Source organism: Rousettus aegyptiacus, unplaced genomic scaffold (genome assembly GCF_014176215.1).
Source record: "Rousettus aegyptiacus isolate mRouAeg1 unplaced genomic scaffold, mRouAeg1.p scaffold_m13_p_1, whole genome shotgun sequence".
Taxonomy (NCBI): Eukaryota; Metazoa; Chordata; class Mammalia; order Chiroptera; family Pteropodidae; genus Rousettus; species Rousettus aegyptiacus.
In genome coordinates this window covers 48,234,414-48,260,049 of record NW_023416284.1, presented here as the reverse complement: position 1 = coordinate 48,260,049, position 25,636 = coordinate 48,234,414, and the positions used below count along the sequence as shown (strand labels likewise).

The 25,636-nt window shown below is 35.3% G+C and overlaps 1 protein-coding gene across 2 annotated transcripts in view; it reads left to right on the top strand.

The window, feature by feature from the left end:
- Window positions 1–25,636, top strand: part of PTGER3 (prostaglandin E receptor 3) — a 110,571-nt gene that overhangs the window by 73,646 nt on the left and 11,289 nt on the right. Inside the window, exon 4 of one of the 2 annotated variants that reach the window (XM_016148929.2) lies at window positions 894–5,824. The exons of the other annotated variant lie outside the window; for it this stretch is intronic. Coding sequence (XP_016004415.1) covers window positions 894–897 — 4 coding nt within the window. The 3' untranslated portion in view covers window positions 898–5,824. Of the gene's footprint in view, window positions 1–893; window positions 5,825–25,636 lie in introns of those variants that run through there. 2 annotated transcript variants of the gene reach the window in all.

Here is a 25,636-nt window from a genome sequence, read left to right as displayed (position 1 = left end):
GTTTTCATTTAACATAAAATAAGCATTACCCAGGCAATTAACAAATTATTTTAAAGTAATTTTAATACTTATACAATAGTCTATTGAAAGGGTATACTATAACTTAATCATAATATGTATTCAAATATGGCACCATGATAAAGAACTAGATTATTGCCCAAAGACTGAAACAAAGAGGTTTTAAAAAAATATTTGTGATCGTTTTTACTATAAGTTTACTTTAAGAAATAAAGAATATGTAAAAAATTTATTATTTATTTATTTATATTTAAACAGACACTTTATTTTGTCATCATTAGAGTCATGTGCAAAATTTTAATATATTTTAAAGATATATACAGTTCAACTGCTTCCAAAAGAATTATAAAGATTTAAATTTTCATCATCAATGTGTGAAAGCTTCTGCTTTGCTTCACTCTAACTAGCACTGTATGTTATCTTAAAAAACATACACACACAGTACTTTGTTGGTTTGATAGGAGAAAAACTGTATTTCATAGCTATTTCAATTTGTATTTCTCCTTACATCTTTCTAGCGTACAGCTATATACTGATTGATTGGGGTTTGTTTTATGGCAACATTATTTGACCATTTGATGTGTCTATAATTGATATTGCTTCATTATTAGATTATTCTCCTACATTGCAAACTTAGAAACCAGAAAAAATTACTAAGAAAAAAAGCATGTACTTAGCATAATTAAATGATCCAGAGGTTTGAGTGATTCAAAATCCAGTTATTTAAATTACTTTTATTTAGAAAGCACACATGTAATTCAAATAAGAATGTTTTGATGTCTAAAACATTTATACTTCTTACTTACATCTTACACCTCATACAAAAAAGTATCTCTATTCATGCTTATTACATATTTTTCTCTCTATTCTTACAGATAATGAAAGAGCAGAGATGGATGTTTTATTGCAATTACTGCTTCCCCGAGTTTGAGTATTTCTTCCCACCTGAGAAAGAGAATTTTATATTTTGATTTAGATTGTTTATTTTTTATCTTTTCTTATTTTAATGGTTTTTTTTCTTGTCAATAGTATCCATTGAGACCAGATTTATTGGTATAACCCACACTTTTGAATATTAAACTCTCTTCTTGGACTGGATTTTGAGTACGCATTTAAGAAGTTGGACAGGATCTCATAGATGATTGATGAAAAAGTGAGGGAAAAAAAAACCATTTTTCCAAGAGTTTGTCACCAACTTCAAAACTATACCTGAGTCTCAACTGATGCAGACATCTGTACATTATGTGGTTGTTTTGATTTTATAATGAGTTTGAAAAATTTGTAAAAGTTTTTGACAATGTAAAGTCATTATATTGAGAGCAAGAATTCAATTAATAGGTAAAGTTCATAAGAAAAGGATACCAGTTGAAGCCAGGACTGTATCAAGACCAAATATATTTACGCAAAATATGTGATTAATGTTTTGAAGATGTGTCTTTCTGAGCTAAGATTGAAATTCAAAGTCCTTATGTCTATATTCTGGTTATATGTCATTTAGTAACTCAGGAATCAGTTTAATTATTTCTCTGTCTCTGAAGACTGAAAAGAGTGATGCAGTTAAGGGCTCTCTTGAAGTGTCATAGAAAACAATAATGAGGCTGGATGATTAACTGTTGAGTTAAAGCAATAAAAATTCAAGCACAGCCTTCTGACTTACCATTGTAAATTCAGGATTTCTTAAAATTCATTCTCTAGTAGCATACAAAAAGGCAAAATTAATAAGTGACATAGTTATCAAATATCAAATTTTGTTACTTTCTTATGAAGCGAATCTATTTTGTTTGAATTGAAATAAGAAATTTTGCAGACTTTTAAAAAAGACTTTGAGCTATCTAATATTTTTTAGCTAATATGATCTTAACTGCTTATAAGTTCAACCACCCTTCCTTTCTCCTGCTTTTATTCCTCCCCCTCTCTTCCTCCTTCCCTTCTCTCTCTTTATTTTATTTAATTCAACACATACTTATCTAGTGTCCCTTCTTTAGAAACTGTACTAAGTAAAGGCCACACTGTCACCTACAAGGACATGTTGGGAAGAAAAGATAATATGACATTAGCATTTTTGCCATAGAAGCCTATACTATGACTCCATTGTCATTTCAGCTAACTAAATTAAGCCAAAATAGTTGATTCGTTTTTCTTAAATAGTTTAACCAGTTGCGAATTAGCTGTAGACTATAATTCTTGTCATTCACATCTGTATTTGAAAAGGCTTCATGGAAAAACCACAAAGCAGTATAAACAATGCTTTATACAATTTCTTGATTCTGGTTTAAATTCAACAAATTTTATTGAGCAAGTAGAATTTTCCAATCATCATAGGAATATCTATGCTTCCATTGCATCTATTTGTCCATTATCCATCTTGGTAGTTGCCTAACAGTCATCTAGTTATTATTTTATTTTTACAAAATAGGGTAAAGTGTTCAGAGGGCTTCTCCAATGTCACATAGTTAATATAAGTAAGAAATCAGATCCAAGGTCAAGTATTTTGAGTTCAGGTTTACTGTTCTCCTGTAGCACAGTAGGATATGAAGTTTGTTACAATGATATTCCATTTATAAAACAATATGATATAGTTATGGAAGCATTGGTTCTGGAACTAAACTTGGATTTAAATCTGGCTGTACCACTCACTAGTTCTGTGACTTTGAGAAAGTTAATTAATCTCATGGAATCTCAATGAATTAATCCATAAACCAAAGTTAATAGTAGCTACCTATGGGGTTATTGTGATAATAAATGTAAAGTGAGTGTAACACAATAGGTACTCAGTAAGTATTAACTGTGATGAATTCTTTATCCAGACTTATCTCCAACTATGTAGTATGATCTCAATGTCAACTATAAACTGGCTGGCTGCCTGACTGTGCGAGTTTAAATGTCATGAAGAGAATCAACTTTAGACATCTGAATATTATTCTTGTTTATAATATCTCATGACTATTTTTACCCATGCAAAATCTACCCACCTTTCCCATGTTCAAATCTCACTTTGTCCTTAGGCCTTAAACAATTTAAGTATCTGTTCTCCTCTCACATCTATTCCCAACTCTGAAGTCACATCATGCTCATTTTGATGATTATTGATTTATTCCTTAAATATTTTCATTATATATATATATATCTTTTTCCCTTGACAAATTTGCTGTAAAACTCTATGGGATACATATGCAAAACAAATCTGTGACATTAATATGGTTTATAAGTGGGCTGTATAGACATAGTTCCTGACAACATATAATATATTCTATGTAATTTTAAACCTATGACTTTGCATTGGAAGAAATGAACTCCTGCCTACTTCCACCTCCATCTTATTGCAGAACCAGTTCTTTTACTTAACACCAGTGTGACCCAGGGTGAAACAAAACAAAACAAACAAATAAACAACACAGCTGAGCTGCTCCCAAGAGAGGATGGGCCACGTTAATGAGAAGAGGTATGCCAAACTATGCCAAGTTCTTAGAGCCAGGGAGAGGTAAGAAAGCAAAGAATGTTGGGGTTAGAAGATTGAGCTTCCATCAGAAGCTGTATTTACCCATATTCTCCCAAGAATGGAGGAGATAATTAGAGACATTATCTTTTATGTGTAAATGTGTATATCTCTTATAGTTAGAAGAAGACTTCGGTTTATGAAATATATTAAAATTTAGACAGAGTTGAATTGACCACATTTTTGCTATCTACACGAATGACTTTAAAAATTAAATAAATAATGAAATCCAGGTTATAAAGAAACCATATAAACTACTTAAGAGAACAAAAATTTATCAACATTCTCGGTAGTTGGAAGCACATTCAAAAGGAACCTGCTATTAAGATAATTGTAATTACTTAGGTACTTTAAGGGTCTGTATAAAACATACCTTGCTTGATATACTTTCAATCACTATGAATACTTAAATGTTTAATTACTGTCTTTAAAATATTCGCGCTTCTATTTTTTTTATCCAGGCTTTTACTAAATATTTTGTTAATTCAAAATATCTCTAGGCTCATCTCATAGATAAAAGTGTTTCTTCATTTCATTTATGTTCTAAGGTTTTATTTTGTTTCATTATCTGAAATTTTTTTATATAAAAATAATTTGTACAATATGTATTTTCAAGAGCTTTTGTAGTTTTTTTTTTTTTTTTAATTTAACCATATTGTAAGCTCCCTGTGGGCAGAACCCTTGCTTTATATATCTCTTGTACCTAGAGAGTCCAGCACTGTGCTAAGCACATAGAAATTGTTCAATAAAAACTTGATGGAGAGTCTAAGTAACCTGATTGCAATCTATGTGAGCGATGCTTAAGACAACTAGGTACACACACTATGGGTAAGTGTGGCATTTAGTTGAGAGTTGATTCTTTATTTACTTTTCCTCTTTAACGTTGTGCTATTTTGGTCAGTTTTTAAACGTAAGCATAGATGAGTCTTTAGATGCTTGAAGAAGACAACTGTAAATATTTGTTGAACATGGGATGATTGCTGTTAGAAAAAATTAATGAGATAAATATAAGCCTATATATAAAATAATTTTTTAGTCAGCTGTGTCATCTCTTACCCTGGTAAAAGACCTGAATTTCAATTCTATACCTATAGGTAAACATAGCAGACAGAACTGAGAAAGAACGGCACAACCTTGTGAGAGTAACCTTGAAAACTCTGCTTTTAATCTTACTTAGCATCAATTTCCTTATTTGTAAGAGAGTAACACCTACCTTGTAGAGTCGCTGAAAAGGTTAGAGATAATATACGTGCAGCCATTTTCTTAAAATCACTATAAATTCCCCGAAGGTAAAAGATTGTCTAAAAAAAGTCATTTACCAGATGCCACAATTTTTGAGTAAGTGGCTGGAATTTGGATCTTAGAGATAGGAATTGTGTGTGTGCCAAAGAGGCGCATGGACATAATAGAGTCCCAAACAATTTTACCTAAGATTTTTGCAAATCTCCAACCATCCTTTAACAAGTTAACTTGAATTACCATCAGCCAGCTGCTGAACCAATGGTATTTACACGGCAGGTGCCAGCAAGAATATTCCTGCCAAAAAATGAGAAGGTAATTTTGAAATAAAACTTCTTAGAACAAAATTTACATACAAGTGCTTGCCAAGTTAAAGAAGAAACAGCCTGAGGCTAGAGCTTCCATTAATATTCAAAGCAAGATGCGGGCAATGGGATAAAGAGAAACTAAAGAGTAAAAAACTATATTATCTGATTTTGTTTCAGGGTGGTCTCTGGACTGGATCATGGTACCAGGGCCAGTGCTATTAAGACTGTCTCCCAGGGAACCTGTTCATGAAAAAGAGTGGGGTTGTATGGTTGGTCTATAAGGCCAGCATATTAAAGTTACAGAATTTAGTGGTTGTGCTACTCTTAATTCATTACACAACTACTTGTCATATCGTAAAACCCATTTACTAGTACCACGTGGGGAAATGACAGACGCTGAAATGAAACTCATGGATATTTGGTGTAGCATTTCCCAAATTTACCTAATCCCACTAATCACTCAAAGTCTGTTAAAATAGAGAATCCTCGTCTCTTCCCTGGAAGTCTGACGAGGGACCTGCGATTTTGTATTTTTATCATACTAAGTAAAATAAATCAGACAGAAAAAGTTGAGAACCATATGATTTTGTTCATATGTAGGATATAAAACTGAAAGCAATGAACAAGAAAAACAGAGACTCATGGACACAGACAACAATTTAGTGATCATTAGAAGGATGGGGGGACGGGAGGAGGTAAATAAAGATAAAGGAGATGAAATATATGGTGACAGAAGGAAATTTAATTTGGGGTGGTGAACACACAATGCAATATACATATGATGTATTTATTGAATTGTACACTTGAAACATAATTTTATTAGCTAATGTCACCCCCTAAAATTTAATAATAATTAATTAATTAGATAAATAAATAATAAATACATTCCTTCCAGGTGATTCTTTTCATTGGGCAGGCTTGACAATCCAAAAACAATTGCATCACTTCTTAGAAACATAAATACATGTATGTAGCACAGTAGTTCTCAAAGCATCATCCACAGACCAGTAACACCAACATCACCTGGAAATAATTTCCAATAAGTAGAAATACAAATTCTTTGGTTCCACTCCAGACCTTCTAAATCTGAAACTCTGGGACTGGAGCCCAGCAATCTGTGTTTTTGTTTTAGAAACCGTCGAGATGCACACTAAAGCTTGAGAATTGTGTTTGTCAAATGGGGCCCAGAGGTTAGAACTTTGGGAATGTGGCTGCATCTTAGGAAATGCAAGTAGGTCATATTCTCCTAGGACTAGGAAAGTCATGATTTCAATCTGGGGGATAACTACTACTCTTCCCTTGACACACTACCTCCCTTCTATTTTCTAAGGCTTAGTTTGATTTTGTGAATCCTCAACTGATTTTTTTCCCCCAACTGATCAGGGCATGCCCTTTTCCTTCCTAAAAGAGAAGATACTTTGTTATTTGTTTTTCTCCTTGAAATCATCTTGTTGCTTTGGTGTCTTTGAAAAGATACTCATGATTGAACAGGACATTGTTCAGTGTTTATTTTTAATACATATATTCTTGTTATAACCCTGCCTTGTAGGTTGTGCCAGTATAATTCCATTGGCTGTACTTTTTCATTTTGTTACTGTATTTACATACTCCATACTTTTTAAAAAGAAAAATAATGGTTGAAAAGACATGTACTTATGTTTCTAAGAAGTGATGCAATTGTTTTTGGAAAAATAGTGAAACTTTCAACATCTTTCTAAAGTTATTTTTGTATCACTGCTTTTTGCTGTGTTTTCACAGTCACGGTGGGAGATTTTGCCAGCACCCGACTATTACTCATTTGGTACATAGCTGAACGAATTATTTTCTTGAAATGCATTCCCAATAAAACTTAATTATAAATGCCTGTAATTACTTAGGGTATCTCTATGTATACTAATTATGGTAGGAAATAGAAGAACTGCATTGATATGATCCATTTGACAACGTTCACCGTGTACTTAATAATTTTACATTTTACATTCCAGCCTCTGAGACTACATAAGAAACCAACCTTTCCTCATGATGGAGACAGCTGTCCCAAACCTGTACAGGCTCTCCTCTTATATGAGGCTGGAAATAACTACCGAGGTGGCATAAACAGCAAAAGTTCAGCTAAAACCAATCCTAGACTGAGTATTGGGAAATCTCTTTTTCTCTTTGGAATTCATTAGATAATCTGGTTAGCCATTTGAAAAAGGGATGTATAATTATATAGTGATGAGATTAGGCCCTAAAATATATTTCTGGAATAATTCTACCCATGAATAAATGATAAAATCAAATAGGGCTAAAAGTCTTCTAGGCAGGAGGTCCTGCTTTGAGAACTAATGGACAATTTCTAGTGATATTATCAGAAGTGTTATGAAAACTTTTTATATCTCTTACATCTCTACTGGGGAAAGAGAGCAAGGGCAGAGTAACTCCAAGTCCTTCCAATCTCTGCTGATAGAACCAGATCAGACCATTCAAAGAAGGAAAAGTATCTCCACCTGAATTTAGAATTGTTTTTCTTAGTAGGGAGTTTTCTTCTTCTTCCCTTCCTGTCTTCCTACTTTCCCTTCCTTTTTGCTTCCCTCCCACCCTTCTTTTCTCTCTTTTTATTTTGTTTCTTTGTGTACTTATTAAGTGAATGAAATCTTCTTGATTGTGTGTTACTTGGCAATAGGAATCAGAGAAAGACGTGAAGCTATACGATGCAAAGGAAAAACAGGAGTAACATTTTAAAAAATTTACAATATGTAACATATATAACTGAACATATATAACTGAAACACTGAACCACACACAAATATATGCATTGATATGTTGGAGCTTTAGTCTTTTAATTTAATTTCCATTAAAATGCAGCTACTTTTAATAAGTGATTTAATGAGCAACACATACTTTCCTGGTAGTGGTTCATGACAGAGGAGTGAGAAGAAGGCTGAGAAAGCAGCAGGGTACACTGAGGGAGGGAAAGCCATGTTTGCGACAAGGAAAAAGCTTGCAGGGAGAGAAGAAAGCAGAAGTGAGAGGGGATAAATGACAAATTTTTCTCCATTTCTGTAGTCTCTTCAGATTCAGTTCTGTCTCATGGATATATCCTTCTAGATTTTTATTCTATTTATCATTATTCATTATAAAAATAGCTATTGAATATTGAACATCATCTATAGTTTGACATCCTACTAAGCACTTGACATACTGAATTGTTAGAGCAAACTTTGCTATTGTCTCTCTTTACAGCTGAGAAAAAGAAGGCTCGGAGAGTAATTTTCAAATGATTAAATACAGCTCTATTCGAATTCAAACCTCCTCATTTTCTGCCAATATACTGTCTCTAATTTGGAAATTTGTATTTTCCTTCACATGAAGAGTATGAAGGAACCTGTACCAGTCAAGATGAGGTTATGTAGTAGGAAAGTGAAGTGAATTGTATAGAAGCTCCTAAATAATTCTAGAGCAAGTGCTATGGCATGCCAATTGCAGAGAGAGAGGAAATACAATCTTACTGTGTGCCAAGAAAAAGGAGAAATGGAAGCACTGGTGAGCAACACTGATATACTCCCCAGAATCTCAAGAGTAAAGACAGAATAAAAATGAAGGAAATAACTGTAAGAATTCTGAGTTTAAAAGGGCGAGATCCTTTTAAGCTCAGCTCTTGACTCCAAGCCTACTGATGTTAAGCCTTTCCACGTGTTGATTTACTTGGCAAGCTGAGAGATTACCAGCAACCAGGGCCATTTTAAATATGGGCAGATACAGGCATATTTTTAGCAAAGCTGAAAAAACAGGTTGGCCACTCAAATCACCCAATTTAGACTTATGGTAAGAACAGTGCATCATTCAGAATTGCAACTAGTTCTTGCTTTAGTCAGTGGAAACTTCTCCACAGGCTGATGATAATGCAGTACATTTCTGGAAGAAATGCAACAGTATTTTGAAATTTTGTGCAGAAGAAATGTATCTGGAGTGCTCGTAGAATTGTGTACCCCTTTCAGATAAAATAAAGTTATGGGTTTATGAACTGAAAAATCTGTAAACTGCCCTGACTAATAAAGCATATTCTAATTCAAAATCATTAGACTGGCAAAAGGTTTTACTTTTAGAACCCTTTAAAACCTACATTAACTTTGAATTAAAAAGGCAAAGGAATTGGATGCAGTGGAAAGAATTCATGGAAGGCAGGGTTCATAACTCCATCCCGTAGTTATTATAAGGGTTTTAGTTAACGTCCTAATTTTTGAGGCTGTTTCTTATCTGTTATATGGAGATAGTACTAAGGAAATGTGGCAAGTAGTACCATAAAATATATTTCTACCTCCAAAATATGTTAATTGATACTCTTCACGTCTCCATCACTAATACTCCTATTTTAACTGAGGCGAATCTTATCTCTCAGCCACAACACCACCAAGAGCTTGCTGATAATTTTTCCATTTCCATTCTTGCCTCAACACCCTCTCCCCTCCTCGCCGCCCATTCATAACTCAGTGGACAGCAATCTTTCTCATCCTAGGGCCTCTCACATGTCATCCACTTTTCTTTTCTATTTTCTACGTGGACAGCTCTCTTTTCCTTTGGTTTTCTTTCTTTGGTTAAATAACTTTCTCAAGACAGTCTTTCTTGACCTTCCTACATGCAGTAATTTCCTCTCTTGTTTGCTACTTCAGCTCATTTATTTCCTTCATGGAGTTTCTCCTAATTGCTAATTTGTTGTTATTTGTCTGTTTGCTTCCTTGTTTGTCATCTATATTAGAATATGAGTTTCACAAGGGCAGAGACTGGCTTGGTCTAGTTCAGCCTCGTCTCTACCTAGCACAGTGCCTGGAGTATTAAAGGTAGTAGAGACATATTTGAGTGATGAGCGAAGGAGTTGCTGTGAAGAATAAGTGAGATAATTAGGTGCATCTTTAAGTACCTAGGTGTTCAGTAAACATTGGCATTCTTTCTCTTTCCTTTTTCAGTGCTGCCCAATCAATCTCCACCCCTTTCAATCTATAAACTTCCCTGCTGAAGGTACACTGGCACACCTCCCCATCCCATAAGGACAAAGTATAGTGAAGTGCAGGGAACAAAAGAGCTTGCTCTTGACTTGGAAACACGGTGTTTTAATATCTATGTTTTGTGAATTATGCACTGACACCATGATATGACCTTTTCTATTCCAAATTTAGAGATTTGTAATCAGCTGACAAAGATTTTTTTTTTACTATTTCTTCTTATAGGTTATGCCATATCTCTAAATTCGTCTTGGGCAATGGTGTCGCAAAATTATTTGAAAATTTGTTACCATTTTCTCTTATTATTTAAAAACAAGTAAAAAATTAAAACATGAAAGTTTATAATCTAGCAATTAAAAGCTAAGATAAAAAATATAATTTAGACAAAGATGAAAATAATTAAGCATACAATAGATGGTTAACATTTAGTTTTATTGGACACATTAAAATTAAATGATTAATAATGTCTTCACTTAAAAAGAAAAGGAATATATTTAAAGAGCAGCATGAAATGCTGAAATTTTTCATTGGATATTATGTCTAACAGGTGAGGCATAATTAAGAAAAACTATATCAGTGTAAGCTCTCTGTGGAACAGAATCTCACTCTAAAATATCTCTTGCATATTTGGCTTTCTAATGTGTTATCTGACTTTTGTATGAAGTACTTGATTGCTAATAGAGCATACCCCTTTTTTCTCCTGAAACATTAGCAAACCAACTCCCCCCCGCCCTTAGTTTACTCATAAAAAGATGAAGGAATTAGTCCTACAAGTCTGCCTCAATTCTTCCTCATTAGTCACCTGAAATATTTCAGAGTCTAGGTCTGCAGGCAAAGAGTATTTAAAAGGAACCCCTCATAGTTATGGACTAATAGTCATTTATAACTTGTGTCCATTACCAGTGCACAGTCAACAGTTCTAGATGCACAAAGACCTTCAAGGTGCCTTCTATTTTGTTTTCTTCTTGGTTAATTAATCCCCCAACAGGCAATAGGGTATTTAGTTCAGGCTGTTTCTTTAAGACTGATTAAAGTCAATTTTTGGAGACCATATCTTGTGTTTCTAATACAATTCTGCTTTAATGAATCAGTTACAGAAGAATTTTTATGCCTCTCCTACAGGTTTTCCCTGCTCCTTAACTCTTACTAGACTGTGCTAGAATGTTCCTCTGGACTTTGACACATTCACTCTTTAAATCTGATGTGTCCCACAGTCATTGAACTTGGCTGCATTCTTAATATTGTCCTGGATTTGCAGAAGGGATTGTGGAATTCTGCCCATTTTTTCTATCATTTAATCCTCAACAAGCCTATTTTTATTTTTCCTTCAATATCCACTGCCCTAAAGGCAATTTCCATCTTCAGTGCAAGAGCCTTATTTCACATTTGCAATAGCCATACGTGACTAATGGTTAATGGATAGTATAGAAAGTTGGGTTGAACAGTGCTGCTCTGGAGTATTCAGGTCTTCACTATCTGTGCTACCAGTCTCTCTCTCATCAGGTGACACCCTGACGAAAATACAAGCAGCCCAGATTGAAATGTATTAATGACCGCACAGCTCTTGGCAAGCTAAGTCTCAGTACAAATGCCCTTGACATTTTTCTTTTCAGTTAATGATGCATATCATTGCTTTCCAAACTCTTTCACAAGGCTTACAAAATCCATCATGACCTTTACCATTTGTCTAACTTCATCATTCCCTCTTCCTTTGAACTGTAGTCTTCTGAACTACTTTATATTTCTTGGCTTCTATTTTAAACTTGCCATTCCTTTTGTCTGAATATCCTTTTCTTCCCACTCAGTGTTTCTGTGGTGTCATGAGACACTTTAAGAGAAGGTGCTCAGTTCCTTTGGATAATTTAGAGATGTAGGGCTAACTGAATGTTGTTCGACTATTCATCATTAAAACATCAGAAAGTAATTTAGGGCATAGGGAGAATGTGGAACAGTATTTTGTACATAGAAAATTATGAAATACCAAACTTCTTAAGGGAAGAGACTTTAACCCTAGGGACTTGAACTGTTCCAAATATTTTGTAAAAAACAAATCTTTTGTATCTTTATCTGTAGGCATATGCATGGGTGTGTAGGGGTGTGTAGGGGTGTGTGTGTGTGTGTGTGTGTGTGTGTGTGTGTGTATGGGTGTGTAACTCCCTCCCCATCACTAAAAACTTTTCTCTCAATGGCTCTACCTTACACATGAAAAGACAATGAAGGAGCTCTGTGAATAAAGTACAAACTACATTAGAATCTATTCTAATACTCAACTCTAAGAAAGTGTTTTAATACTAGCAGAGCCTTTGAGAAGCATGTTCTAATTTTTGTCTGTTTGTGAGATATCTACCTAGAGTAAACATTTGGAATGGAGAACCATCCACAGGAGAAGTGAGACTGTCAAGGGCAGCCCAATTCCCATCTGGGCTCTGGTTCTTTAATTTATACCCAGCCCCTCTCTGGTTAGGAGCATTTAAAGGTGAGGCTGAATTACAGCAAAGAATGCCAGAGAGTTAAAGTAGCCTATCACAAATACTTCTGAGTACTAAAATATATTAATGCTAATATATTTGAAGCTTGCACTTCACTCCACTTCACCCACATGGCTTCTTCATTGTCTTTCCCTCATCTCCCTGCTTCCATGCTTGGGGTACAGAGACTGAGAACAAAGGTTCACAAGGATATGTCTTTATGTCATATAAGGAGCCCTTCTTATATTTTGACTCAAGACTTGAAATTTGAACTTGATGCACATATTTCAGATTGATAAGAAAATGGAAAGAAAACTTAGCTTTTATCATATATATCTATGGGTGCAATATCATCCTGAAAATGCAGTAACCGTAACAAAGATTTCACAAATCCCATTCAGTGCATCCTAATTTGATCAAAATCAAAATAGTCACCCTAATTTTAGGCACCTGAATCAAGAACTCAAATTCTTAAGCCAAGAATGTAGACCAATTTGAGAAATTATTTGCAATTCAGATTAAATGCCACTGATCATTTTTCCTGTTCAGTTCATGCAAGGACCGCTTCACTAAACCGTGCTTATCTGCTTCTGTATAATTAAGAAATATCTTGTACAAGGAATGAAGTACATAAAAGAATTATCAGACACACTAGCTAAACTAATTGCATATGGGGCTGTGCCAGTCTCCAGTCTCAGTGATTAGATTATGTCTCCCGCTTTCTTTAAATATCACACAAATAACTGTAAGTTAGCAAGCAGCTATTTTCAGAATAATAGCAACATGCAAAGCTCAAAGGTTCATGTTCAATTTCACAAGGAATGTTGGTTTTGTATGACAGCAGTTACTGTATCTTCCCAAGCAGTGAAGTGTGACCTGGGCTCTTTTTCGGGCATTACAGGAAAACCCTTCTATTCCATTACACTCACTGGGTCCGCAGCCCTGATGAAATCTTATTGTGTTCTGTGGCTTTTATGCTCTATTTCAATTACCTGGATTAAAAAAAAAATCAGTTTGTTTCTTAGGATTCCCAAGCACGAACAATCAGGCATCCTAGCAAAACAAAACAAACCAAAACATGTATAAGTATAAACTTTTTGAACATGTATACATAGATAAATAAACAAATGTATATGGAGTGTAACTGGTTCTATGATATCATGCTGGTTATTTTAATTAAAAGTACTCAATGATGATATAAGCAATGCATGCATGACCTCATCAGCTTCGATGAGTCTCAGCATTGCTACCTGAAGTTTAGTCTATAGCAGTGCGAGAACCTGAGTTTGTGTCTTGTCCAATACAAAAGTTAACTTGAGTTATTTTTCCAGACATATGGACCTCCCCCTTACTTTCAGAAAGGGAGAGAAAGGAAATGTTGTTAACATCTACCTTAGCTTAAACACAGAGTTAGATATATCCACATGCGATATGTTTAATTCTAGCAATGACCCTGAGAATAAAAATTCTATCCCTATTTTTTATCAATGAACAAACAAAGTCATAAAGCAGATAACTGACTTTCCTAAGAATATCCTGTTGAGGGTAAGATTCAAACTTAGGTCTGGGACCCTCAAGTATATTTCTTTTCTAATTTGCTATGCTGCTTCAGGTCACCGAAAACCTTTTTATATAGTTACACCTGGCACCATATAAACTTGCTCAAGGACATGCAGGGGCAAATCAACAACTGAAAGTAAAGTGTAGCAGGGCCTGGAACATACGACCTGTGACCATGCACACCTGATTCCTGGAGCAAAACAGTCAGGACCCCGGCCAAACGAGTTGCAGGTCAGGTCTGGGCCACAGTCCCATTGGAAACAGGAATGTCAAACAGGAAAACTAAAGCAGAAGTCCATGTGTGCACTGTGTCAGTTGGGTGGGCTGTTGGGGAAAGCACCACGACACCTAGGGCCTTCCAGACATAACAGCTTTACCTCAACAGACTAATTCCAGACCCCACAGACTGACGGCGGATATACGCCTATTATTTATTATAGGATGATTGGTGTGGATTATCTCAATTTAGTTTTACCACACTCATGAGGAAGAATGATTATTTGCCACAGTTTAGCGCAACCAATTAAGTGGTGTAAAATGCATGGGCTCTGGAACCAAACTGCCTGGGGCTGACTGCTGACTCTGTTATCCTCTCTCTGGGGAAATTTACTTATTCTCTGTAATGAATTTCTTCATTTGCAAACCCTGAGTGATAACAATCTTTTGGGGGTTTTAGGAGTATAAGAGCTTCAAACAGTGCCTGGATCAGGATAATTGTTAGGCAAGTGTTTGGTAAATAAAGGAGGGGAGTGAGTAACTTGTATATTTATTAAGGAAATACATGGTGGAGCTGGGACTCAAGTCCAGATGGCATGAGCCCAGAGCCCATACTCATAGAGAGTGTACATGGACTGATACCATCAGACAGAGGTGTCTGATTCTGCATATGAGGGACCTCAGGATCTTCACCTGTGAGGGAACAAGGAAGATATCAACAGAATCCTGAGTTCCTTTTGCTCTTTCATCCCACGTTGGTTACTATCTCAATGGAAATTATGACATACCTGAAAATAACTTCAGAATCTCCTTACCTAAGATCTTTCCAGTGTCAGCTATACACTTGAAGTCTTCACTGAATTCATCGCGATCTAAATTCAATAATCTTTAGCACTTTCTGCCTCCTGAGGAATCAACAATGGTGGACTCTGGACAGAGTTTTTAGTTCAGAATATAAAGAATCCCATTGAGTTTGTCTACATCAGTAATCCTTTCTCTATATTAAGAAACATGTTTTACACTTCTATCATGAAATGAGATTTTGGAAGGACCATTACATGTTTTCCTCCTGTACTTCCACAAATCAGGGTTTTTGTTTTGTTTTGTTTTTTTTAAAGATAGCTTTTTCTGTGAGGAAGAAATTTCTGCTTTGTTTTTTCTTTTAATTCGACATAAGGCAAATAATGGAAGTATATAGTTAGGTTTTCTCAGTCTCACCGATATATGAATGTAAACTTTTTCTAATAACAAACACACCAATAAATATTTTTACCTATGTCAAATTGAGTCAGATTAGGTTGTCTAAGATCCTTTGTCCCACGACTCCATGTCCTTGGAAAGCATTCTGATTTAGTTTACAAGAGTTACTGGATTTTATATGCATAGACACACGCCTCGTGGGCAGAGACACCGCCTGAATTTGAGAGCAGGTATTTTGTAGTAAATGTCTATTCCACATTTCCAACTGAAAGCAAAGTCTCTCATGGGTGACTTTTCACAAAACCGTAAACCCATAGACAGTAAGAGAAGGATCTGCAGCAGAGTTGGGGCATTTTCTTGAATCAGCTTTTGTGCCTCATTATTATTAATTTATCTAAGTTAGAAAGGGTGATATTTAGTTTGTTTTTCAGCTCAGAAAATATAGGAATTACATTATAGAGAGACACAATATGTAGTAGCAGGAAAATTATACAACGACTTTGAAATCAGGCACTCGCATTTGGCTGTAATCGCATCTACTAGCTAACTGTGTGACTTTAGTTCAGTTATATAAACACTCTAGGTGTTGGATTCTTCATCTTTAAAAGTACCTCAAATTGTCAATGTAAAAGTTAAATTACATAAAGTCAGGCACCAAGTATATAGTTAATACTAAAAAATGTAAATACCTATTAATATTACTGTGATATCTTCATAGTTGTGGAAATTTTCATTTTAATTGATGTGCCATGCACATTTTTAGTTCCCTTATATACATTATCTGTAACTTGTATAATGATCACAGCCAGACACTGTGATTAGATAGATGTTTCTCATTACATCGTGGTAAATGGATTGGAGAAAAAGAGTCTGGAGACATAGAGATTCATCAAGAGGCTATTACGCTGACTCAGATGGGGGAGTTCTCATTAAGATAGTGGTAGTGAGACAGAGAAAGAAAAACTACTTAGGATTTGGCATTTGGAGGACAAATGTTGTAACTGATTGGCTAAGGTGGCAAGAAATAGCAAGGACTTAAGTAATAATCCTTCTCATATAATCCCTCTGACTAAAACCCACATATGATAGAGCACTGATTTGACAGAATATTCCAATGAAGACTTAAGGCCATAAAAAGACATATTCAGAAGTGACATGGAAGGGTAAAAGGGATCATATATATGATAATAAAAGATTTGACTTTGGTTGGTGAACACACAATGCGATATGCAGCTGATGCATTATTGAATTATACACTTGAAATCTACATGATTTTATTGACAAATGTCACCTAAATAAATTTAATTAAAAAACAAAAACAACATCTCCCCTGGAAAAATGGCTAAGTAGGCAGCATTTGTCTTCTTTGTTCAGTCCCAGAAATTCTGTGAGCATCTACTGTGTTTTGTACAAAGCTAGGCATTTGGTGCTAGGTATACATAAAACTTCATATAGAGAGAAATGATATCCATGCCTATCTGAACTTTCCTGTTATAAATAACAAAAAGCCCACCTCAAACTGGCTTTTAAAAAGGACATTTACTGATGAAATAATTCAAGAGTCCAGAGCTTTAAAAACAGATGGATCTTGGTGCTCAACGATGTATGTAGAATGTACAAAATTTTTGCTATCTTTTGCTGTGCCTTTGGTGCTGGTTTCATTGTCAGGATTTCTCTTTTCATAGTATCAAGGTGACCAGCAACTGCAGGCTGTCATTTTTACTAGTTAGCAAACTCAAGGAAAAACAAAATGCTTCAACTTTTCACAACCTCTCCATAACTCTACCAAATATTACTGATGGAGATATTAGCTCATATTTGGACTAATATTGGATCATATTTCCCTTCTTGTTACTATGGCCTGGTGTGGGCCCTAAAGAATCTTACGGACTAGAAAGTGTCTCCAAAATGATGATTGAAGTGTTATCACTAAAACCAAGGGAGAATAAATTGAGTGATCAAAAATTACAGACAACTGTACTACCCAAATGATTCAAGCAAAGACTGCTTTTCTTATAAATATTAGAAATCTCTTTCTAAGCCACAATAGAATTTGTTATAAGATTCTCATAGAACCCAAGAGGAAAGAATACAATAGGACTTCACAAGGAATTGAAAAGAGAAATAAGAATTGGCATTACAGCTGCCTCTCTATTTCTCTTTCTTCCTCTCCTCCTCTATCTCTTCCTCCTCCTTCTTCACTGTCTTCCATTCCCTCTCCCCCACCTCTTTCTCTCAGCCCTCCCCCGTAACCATCTGTTAGTCTTTGTTTTTCTCTGCACGCCTTCTATATTTTGGCTGTCTCGCTCTTCAGTCCAGTGTTCTGTTTCTCAATGCAAAAGATTGCCCCACAATCCTGGAGTTTAATTTTCTCAGTGTGGCCACTCAAAAGAGACTGAGATTAGCTTCTCTCACTCTCACTTCAAAATTTAGGAAACAGATCTTATTAGTAAAGCTTGGATCTAGTGACCACTCTAGTCCAACCAAGTGTGGCATACAAACCGGGTTAAATCCACCACTACATAAGGACCCCAGGTCTTCTACCTTTGGGGTTGGCTCACATTTCTGAAAATAGTCTCTGTAGAACGGAGTGGTTTGAGGAGTGCTGGGGAGACTTCCGGGGGTCCCGTCTTTATGAAGATCTTATCTGGAGTGGCTTCAGGAGCTTTTATCTTAGTGCTCATGAAGGTAATGAAAGAGGGTTCACGCTAGACACCTAAACTTTCTGGAAAGGAGAACCAGGATAGTGCCAGTTGAAGTTCACATGGTCTCAGGCCACTGCTGGAGCTCCTCTGACTGCCTATGTCTCTGGAACTAGTTCTAATGAATATTACCCAAGCAGAGAGGCATCTGGATCTGTTTTAGTCTATTTATCAGAGGTGTAAATAACCCAAATATGGTTTTTCTCCCTTTAGATTATTTGATATTTTTTAAAGTTTTTCAAAATTTAAAACATAAAGAAATGACTGAAAGTCGTTGATAAGGTTTTTAAAAAATTATAATTATTATTCCAATTGTTTTTTGCTAATTTATTTATTTTATATCGTAAACTAGTGCCAAAGGAATGCAGCAAAGGAATTTTAAATCTGTTTAAATCAAAAATAATAAATAAGTCAGTAAATAAATAAATCAATGAGGTTAAACTCACCTTTGCACAAGGAGGTAGCTCTTGGAAAAAGGAGGCATTGTAATATGGATACAATATCAAAAGCAGTCTACTACTACAACCCAATCACCTTTACTGGCTTAAAGCCCTTCTTCATCTTCTGGACTTTAGTACATATGCAAAGGTATGGAGACTTTATCATTAGGTGATGCCCACACAATTTAAAACACAGCATGGTAGGTCTCCAGTAATAAAATCCAATTATCAAAATCAATGCTGCCTATTTGGTGTTCCGGCCAGATACGTCAGGAGACTAACAACAAGGGGAAATTCCAACTAGCTACTTACTGGTAAGCTGCAAGTTTTAAAGAAGAAATCTATTTATTCTAAAGAATATTTATTCATTTCTTATAAATTTTCAGCCATATTGTCAGGGGTTACTGAAGCAGATAAATAAGACAGAGTGACTTTCCTCAAAGATTCTCAGACTAGTTAGGGAGACAGTCAAGTAAACTGATGGTTGAAAAATAACTGTGATAAGTACTAATGGGAGATATGCTCAGAATGCCACTGAATTTGAGAGGGGCGAACATCCTTCCTAAAGGAGTGTATTAGTTTGCAAAGGCTACCATAACAAAATACCACAGATTGGGTGGCTTAAACAACAGAAATTTATTTTCTCACTGTTCTGGAGGCTGGAAGTCCAAGATCAATGTGTTGGCAGTTTGAGTTTCTTCTGTGGCCTTTCTCCTTGGCTTGCAGATGGCCAGCTTCTCATCGTGTCCTCTCATCTTTTCTCTGTGTGAGTGCACCTTTGACATTTCTCTGAGTGCCCAAGGATACCAGTCAGGTTGGGTTAAACCTACCCTAAAGATCTCATTTAACCTTAATTAATTCTTAATTAATTTAAAGTCCCTGTCTCTCAATACAGTCACATCATGATGTACTGAAGGTTAGGGCTGCGACGTGTGAATTTAGGGTAAGGGTACGCAGTTCAGCCCATAACAAGGAGAAAAATATTTTCCAGAGGACTGATGCCTGACATTGTCTTATATGAAAAGACAAGAGAAGGTATAACCTTGCAGATAGAACAGCAGGAACAAAGGCATAAAAACAAGAGTGAGCATGAATTATCTATGGAATTTTCAATAGTTTGGTATTGGTTGGAAATGGTGGAGGATAAAGTTGGGGACGTCATTAGGGATTGAATTATAAAAGATTTTGTGTTGGCAAAGTCTACACTATGGTAACAAACATGTCTCAAAATGTAATAACTCAAATGCAGCAAATGTTTATTTTTCTCTCAGGTAACAGTCCAGGGTGGGTCCTACAGTTCCTCTAGGAGCTCCCTTCCACACAGTGATTCAGGGACCAGATTCTCTTTCACTTAAGGCTGTCATTTGTGTGGTTAAGGCTGGGTTGTTATGTCCAGAACTTTCTCTGGATAACCACTTCCCTGTTATGATTCTATTATGAGAAGCATTTTATACATAGGAACTGTCTTCATCAGTCATGTAAGTCACACTAAAGAATTTGAGTCTTTATACAAAGGATGTGAGCATGACTTTGAGGGCGTTTAAGCAAGAGCGACATAATTAAATTTTAGTTTTAAAATATAATATTGGTAGCACCAATAAGAAAGCACTTATGGGACAATATTAGAAGAAAAGATGTAATATTGAAGAGGCTATATTGATAATTTTGGCAAGTATTTCTGAATTAAGGCAGTGCCTGTAGGAATGGAAAATATGGAACAGATTCCAGTGATTTTTCAGAAATAGACATTTTATGACTCCTGACTGACATTTTGTGAAGAGAGAGAATGAGGAAAATTATGGTTTGGGTGAACGGAGTTCGGTAACATTAAATGAGGGAGAACACGTTTGGATTAAGGCTCATCAATTCAAAACATATTGAGCTTGAAATTTCTGCGGCCTATCCAAGTAGCAGCATCCAGTGCTTTGTTGTATATATGAGTTATATTTTCAGGAGAGACTATGAGGCTTAAAGTAAATTTTATAGTTATTACAATAATGATAAGAGGAAGTTGAAATCACATGTAGATGAGATTGAGATTATCCATAGTAATCATAGATTTATGTAATGACATAAGAATGTTCATTTCCAATTTCCATTTTAAGCCGAAAATGGGTTTTCAATAAAAAAAGAAAAGTTTAAATAATGCCAAATTATGAAAGCAGTGGGTTACCTATTTCATATGATACTTAAGGCACTCTGTTATATCTACATTTTTAGGATCCTCTTCACCTAACTATCCCTTTTGATTTTCCCCAGAGATTGAACTGAATCCCCTATGCATAACTTACTCTTTGTGGATTATATGACTTAAATTTACATCCACATGCTAATGACTTCCAAGTCTCCTGTTTAGACCTCTGTGTATCCAATGGCTGGCTGGACATCTGGTTCACCTTAACTCCACTCATAACTCTGTTGCCAAAGGCTTCCACGTCCTCAGGATACCTATGCCCTATTTACCAGCTCCAGAATTAACCTGAGTGAGCTCCAGTATTTCCTGTCATTATATTCACATATGTGTCAATTCTGCCTCTTTAATGTTCTCGAATCTGTCCCTTTGTCTCTTTCCCCATTGCAGCTAAATTAGCTCAAGCTGCCCTTATCTCATGGCTTATTCTAATGCTTTCTAGTTGCCCCCACCTTTGTTTCTCCCACCTCCTATGCTCAGCTTCCCCCACCAAAATCTATTCACTATGCAGCCAAAATGACCTCTCCTGAACACCAGTTTTCCATACTGCAGCCAGAGAGATATTTCTAAAGCATCAATATCTCTAACTTTGGCACATTGTTGATTAGAAGTTTTAAGAGTTTCTCATTTGTCCCAGAATAAAGTCCAAACTTATTAGCACCACACACATAATCCTTAAGAATTTCAGCCTTTTATAACTCTATTTTATTCTTTCTTTATTTCCTTAAATGTACCAAGTACATCTATAGCATTTTGGACTTCGTTGAGGGTTGTCCTCATCTCAAACCCTAACTTTTGCCCTGTCTCCCTTTCCCCTTGCTTCATCTCATACTCTGTCAGAATTTAGCTTTGAATTTACTTCCTTGGCGAATCTTTTCCTAACCCATCAAGGTTAGATTTTACATTCTTCCTGCATATTTCTACAGCACCTTGTTCTTATCCCAACATTCCACTCATCACATCAAAAGTCTATAATTAGTTTATGTCTTTCTTCACAGATTTCAAGCTCCTTGAACTCCTTCTTGAGAGAAGGGACTATTCTTTTTTTTAATTCATATCTCCTCTGTGTATAGCACAAGCTCTGAAATAAAGTAGGAACTCAGTTAATATTGGTTGATTGAATGAATACGTACCAATTAGATCTTCCTTACAAAGAGGTGACAGGTGTTTAAATTTGATTATTGACTACAAACATTATCTTATCTCAGAAAGGATTCCCTTATCAGTTTTGTAAATTTTTCCACTATAGAAGCATTTATGTTGGTAAAAATAGATCAACAAATAAATATGTAAACATACACACTTCCGATAGGAAACACATACATACTTCTGGAAGGAGGTGAGAAAACTGGTTTAATTCTTAAAACTATGTATTTAAAAGTTATATGAAAGCATAAATATCCAGTTTCCTTAAAAACTGAGTTTTTTCCAATCCTAATTTTTTCAATATGAGTTATCACCTTTAAATGGATTAAGAGTCAACAGACTTTAGTTTAGAGGCATTAAATCAGACTTCCATGAAAGGAAATACAAGCTTCAAAGTATTAGTTTTTATTACTGTGCAACAAATTTCCACAAATTTAGGAGCTTTAAATAACACCCATTTGGTATCTTACATTTCTGTAGGTTGAAAATCTAGGACAACGTTACTGGACTCTTTGCTCAGGGTCTCACAAGGCTGAAATCAAGATATCAGTTGACTGCATCCTCATCTGATGTTCAAGGTTCTTTCTCAAGTTCTTTTCTATTATTGGCAGAATTCAGTTCCTTATTATTGTAGAACTGAGATCCTGTTTCTGGGGCCTTGTTCCTTTTCACAGACCCCCTGCATCTTTAAACCAACTATAGCATATTAAATCCTTCTCATACTTAAAATCTGTCTGATTTCTTCTACCACTAGTTAGAGAAAGTTCTCTGCTTTAAATAATTTGTGTTGTTAGGTAAGGTCCACCTGGATAATCTCCCTTTATGATCCACTGTGCCATATAGCAACATAATTATGGGATCTCTATGATCATGGACAGGACTTCTTCGGAGAGGAAACATTTTAGAAATTCTGTCCAAGAACATTCAATGTCTTGGAGTAGGTGGCCAAGTTTCACATAATTTATGTGAATTAAACAGGCATATGAAAGAGCATTAGAGATTGCAAATGTATGGACACCTACTTTTTGATAAAGAAATGGTGGTCTTTTACCAGGTGGAAAGACAAGTCATTTTTCTTGTTTCATAGCAGAAGGCCAACTCCTAACTGACTGTCTGACATCTAAGTTCTTTGGTAAATCTCTTCTTAATCAACATCTTAGAAGGTATACATTTCAGGAACTCTCCAGAGAGCAATATGTTGCTATCATCATTTTTCTAAATCGCAAAAAAGGATGATGAGTAATAAGCAAAAGAGACACGTGAAATGTTACACTATAATTAATAACATTTCCAAAACTTACCTTTCCTAGGCCAGATTACCACATTAATTGTCTCTTCATGTATCAAGGAACGGTGGCCAAGAAGCGACTTGATCAAGTATATGAGTTGATGAATGAAAGATCTTAGTGATGTCCATGAACCTATGGGAAAGAAATACTGTTCTGAAAACTGTTGGTAATCGGCAACCTAATCAGGTGTTTGCTAGTATGGAAGTGAGGGAGAGAGTAAAAGAGAAGAGAGGCTGTTGAAGTTCTTGTTGAAAGAAGTGCCAACAATGTGAAGAAGACCTGGGAAGTATTCCTCATAGAAGTCAGTGGCAGAAAAGCTTTCTCTTCTGAAAAACAGGTGTTTTTTTTTTTTCCCCTTCATGTAGAGAGATCTATGTAATCATTCGTATTTCTGTTTTGCCTTGGCTGCCAAAATCTCAGAACTAATAGATGTGCATCTTCTCCCTGATTCCTGGGAGAATTCCCTCCTCTTTTCTCTACTTGGTTGTTAATACCTTTTATTCTTTATTCTGGCTATCTGTATATATGGCATACAAGTTTTCATCTAAACTATTTAAAAGTCTTTATACAAGTAGATGAGCATGTTTTGTTAGTACACTGAATATAGCATGTTAGAGTATGCCAAAAAATTTGTAAAACGAGGAATTTACATCTTAACTGCAACTGACAGACAGATATATGTGAAATAGATAAAGCCAGAAAAAGGTAGTGAAAACATCTGGGGAAGCCTATGAATGGGCCAGGGTTGGGAGAAAAGAAACTAATTTTCAGAGAAGAAAGAGACTGCTTAACTTAGTAATCAAATGGAGCCTTTTGGGAAACCATGTTCATTTTACATAATTTATGTGAATTAAACAGGCACATAGCACTTCTCTTTTTTTTTTTTTTTTTTTTGATGGATGGGACAGGAATTCATAGACCTCCTTGAGAACATTCATGAAATTTATCTACTCTCTTTTTAACAAAATTCAAACACAAACATTCACACCAAATAATTTCAAAAGATTCTCAAATTTCCTAATGTTATTAGTACACAGATCCTCAATAAGGAACCCTAATAAAAAACCAAAACTTCTTTATATGAATCTATTCTGATTTATAAAAATAAATTTTAACTGGTAAAATGAAAAAAATACATGTTTACTTTACAGTATAGTATTCAGAGGGAATATTCTTTGAAAATTTCATTGCTATGCCTTCTCTTTCTTAGTTATCTTAACTCTCATGTTAAGCAGATACCACAAAAACAGATGAAAGGATTGTGAGGAATTACCAAGTTTTCACTTCAATTAGCATATATATATATATATATATATATTAACTTGCATAGCTATTAGCAACTTAACAGTTCTCTTATTATCTTCTAGTTGAGACAAACTCTATACATATTAAGATACCACAGGCATACTATGCCAGTGAGTAGAATGGTTATAGGTTAAAGTTCAGTCAGGGTAATGCCTAAGGAAGGTGGGTTGCAATATGACACCAAAAAATGAAAATAGGAGCATACAGCAGACAAAAAGAAAGTATTAGGAACCCAAGGGCTTAGGGTAAGAGTTTCTGGACAAAACGATGGATGGGCATCAAAGGCAAACTACCTGCAAATCTGAGACCTAAGTTGGCTCTAGCTCCTCATACTCAACCTTGATTTCTTGATGCTAAATAGACAAGGCTTTGAAGATAAAGGAAAAAAAGATGGTGAGTGAAATCTCAGGGTCAGTGGAAAACTTACTGATGCTTTGCTTTTCTCTGGTTCTAAACCGCCTTCTAGGAAATACCTCTCCTTCATACATTTTTTTCCAAATCCTTCTTCTACTAAGTAGCAAGTGACCCTGGGAAGGTTGCTAACTATTATTTTTTAAATGAATAAATAGAGATAATAATACTAGTTCAATTATTATGAGAAATAAACCATATAACACAAGGAAATTGCTTAGAACGGTACGTGGAACATACTAGGATGGTGATCAATAAATTTAGATTTTACCTGCATCAAATAGTGTGACTTTAGAAAATTGCTAGAAAGAACAAGCAATTGGAGAATCTGACCTAGGAAGTTTAAGAAAATGGAAGAAAAAAAGTTTCCTTTGCTTCTTTTCTGTGCTAGCATCTAAAAAAAGAACAGTAATGTTCACCTAAGTACCAAGAACAGAACAATGTGTAATGAAGCATAGAAGCTAATTCTCACATAGGAAAGAGTTGTTGCTTTCAGGCTTTCAACATGCATTTGGAGGTACTGGAAGGAAAGTATGGCCTGTGCTTCCTATACTCTGATGACCTACTCTGAGGTTTTCTAAAATATAATGGCACTAACCATACTCATCTAAACCCAAAGTCATAAAGGACTCAGGGCATGGCTATTACACACTGAATTGTCATAC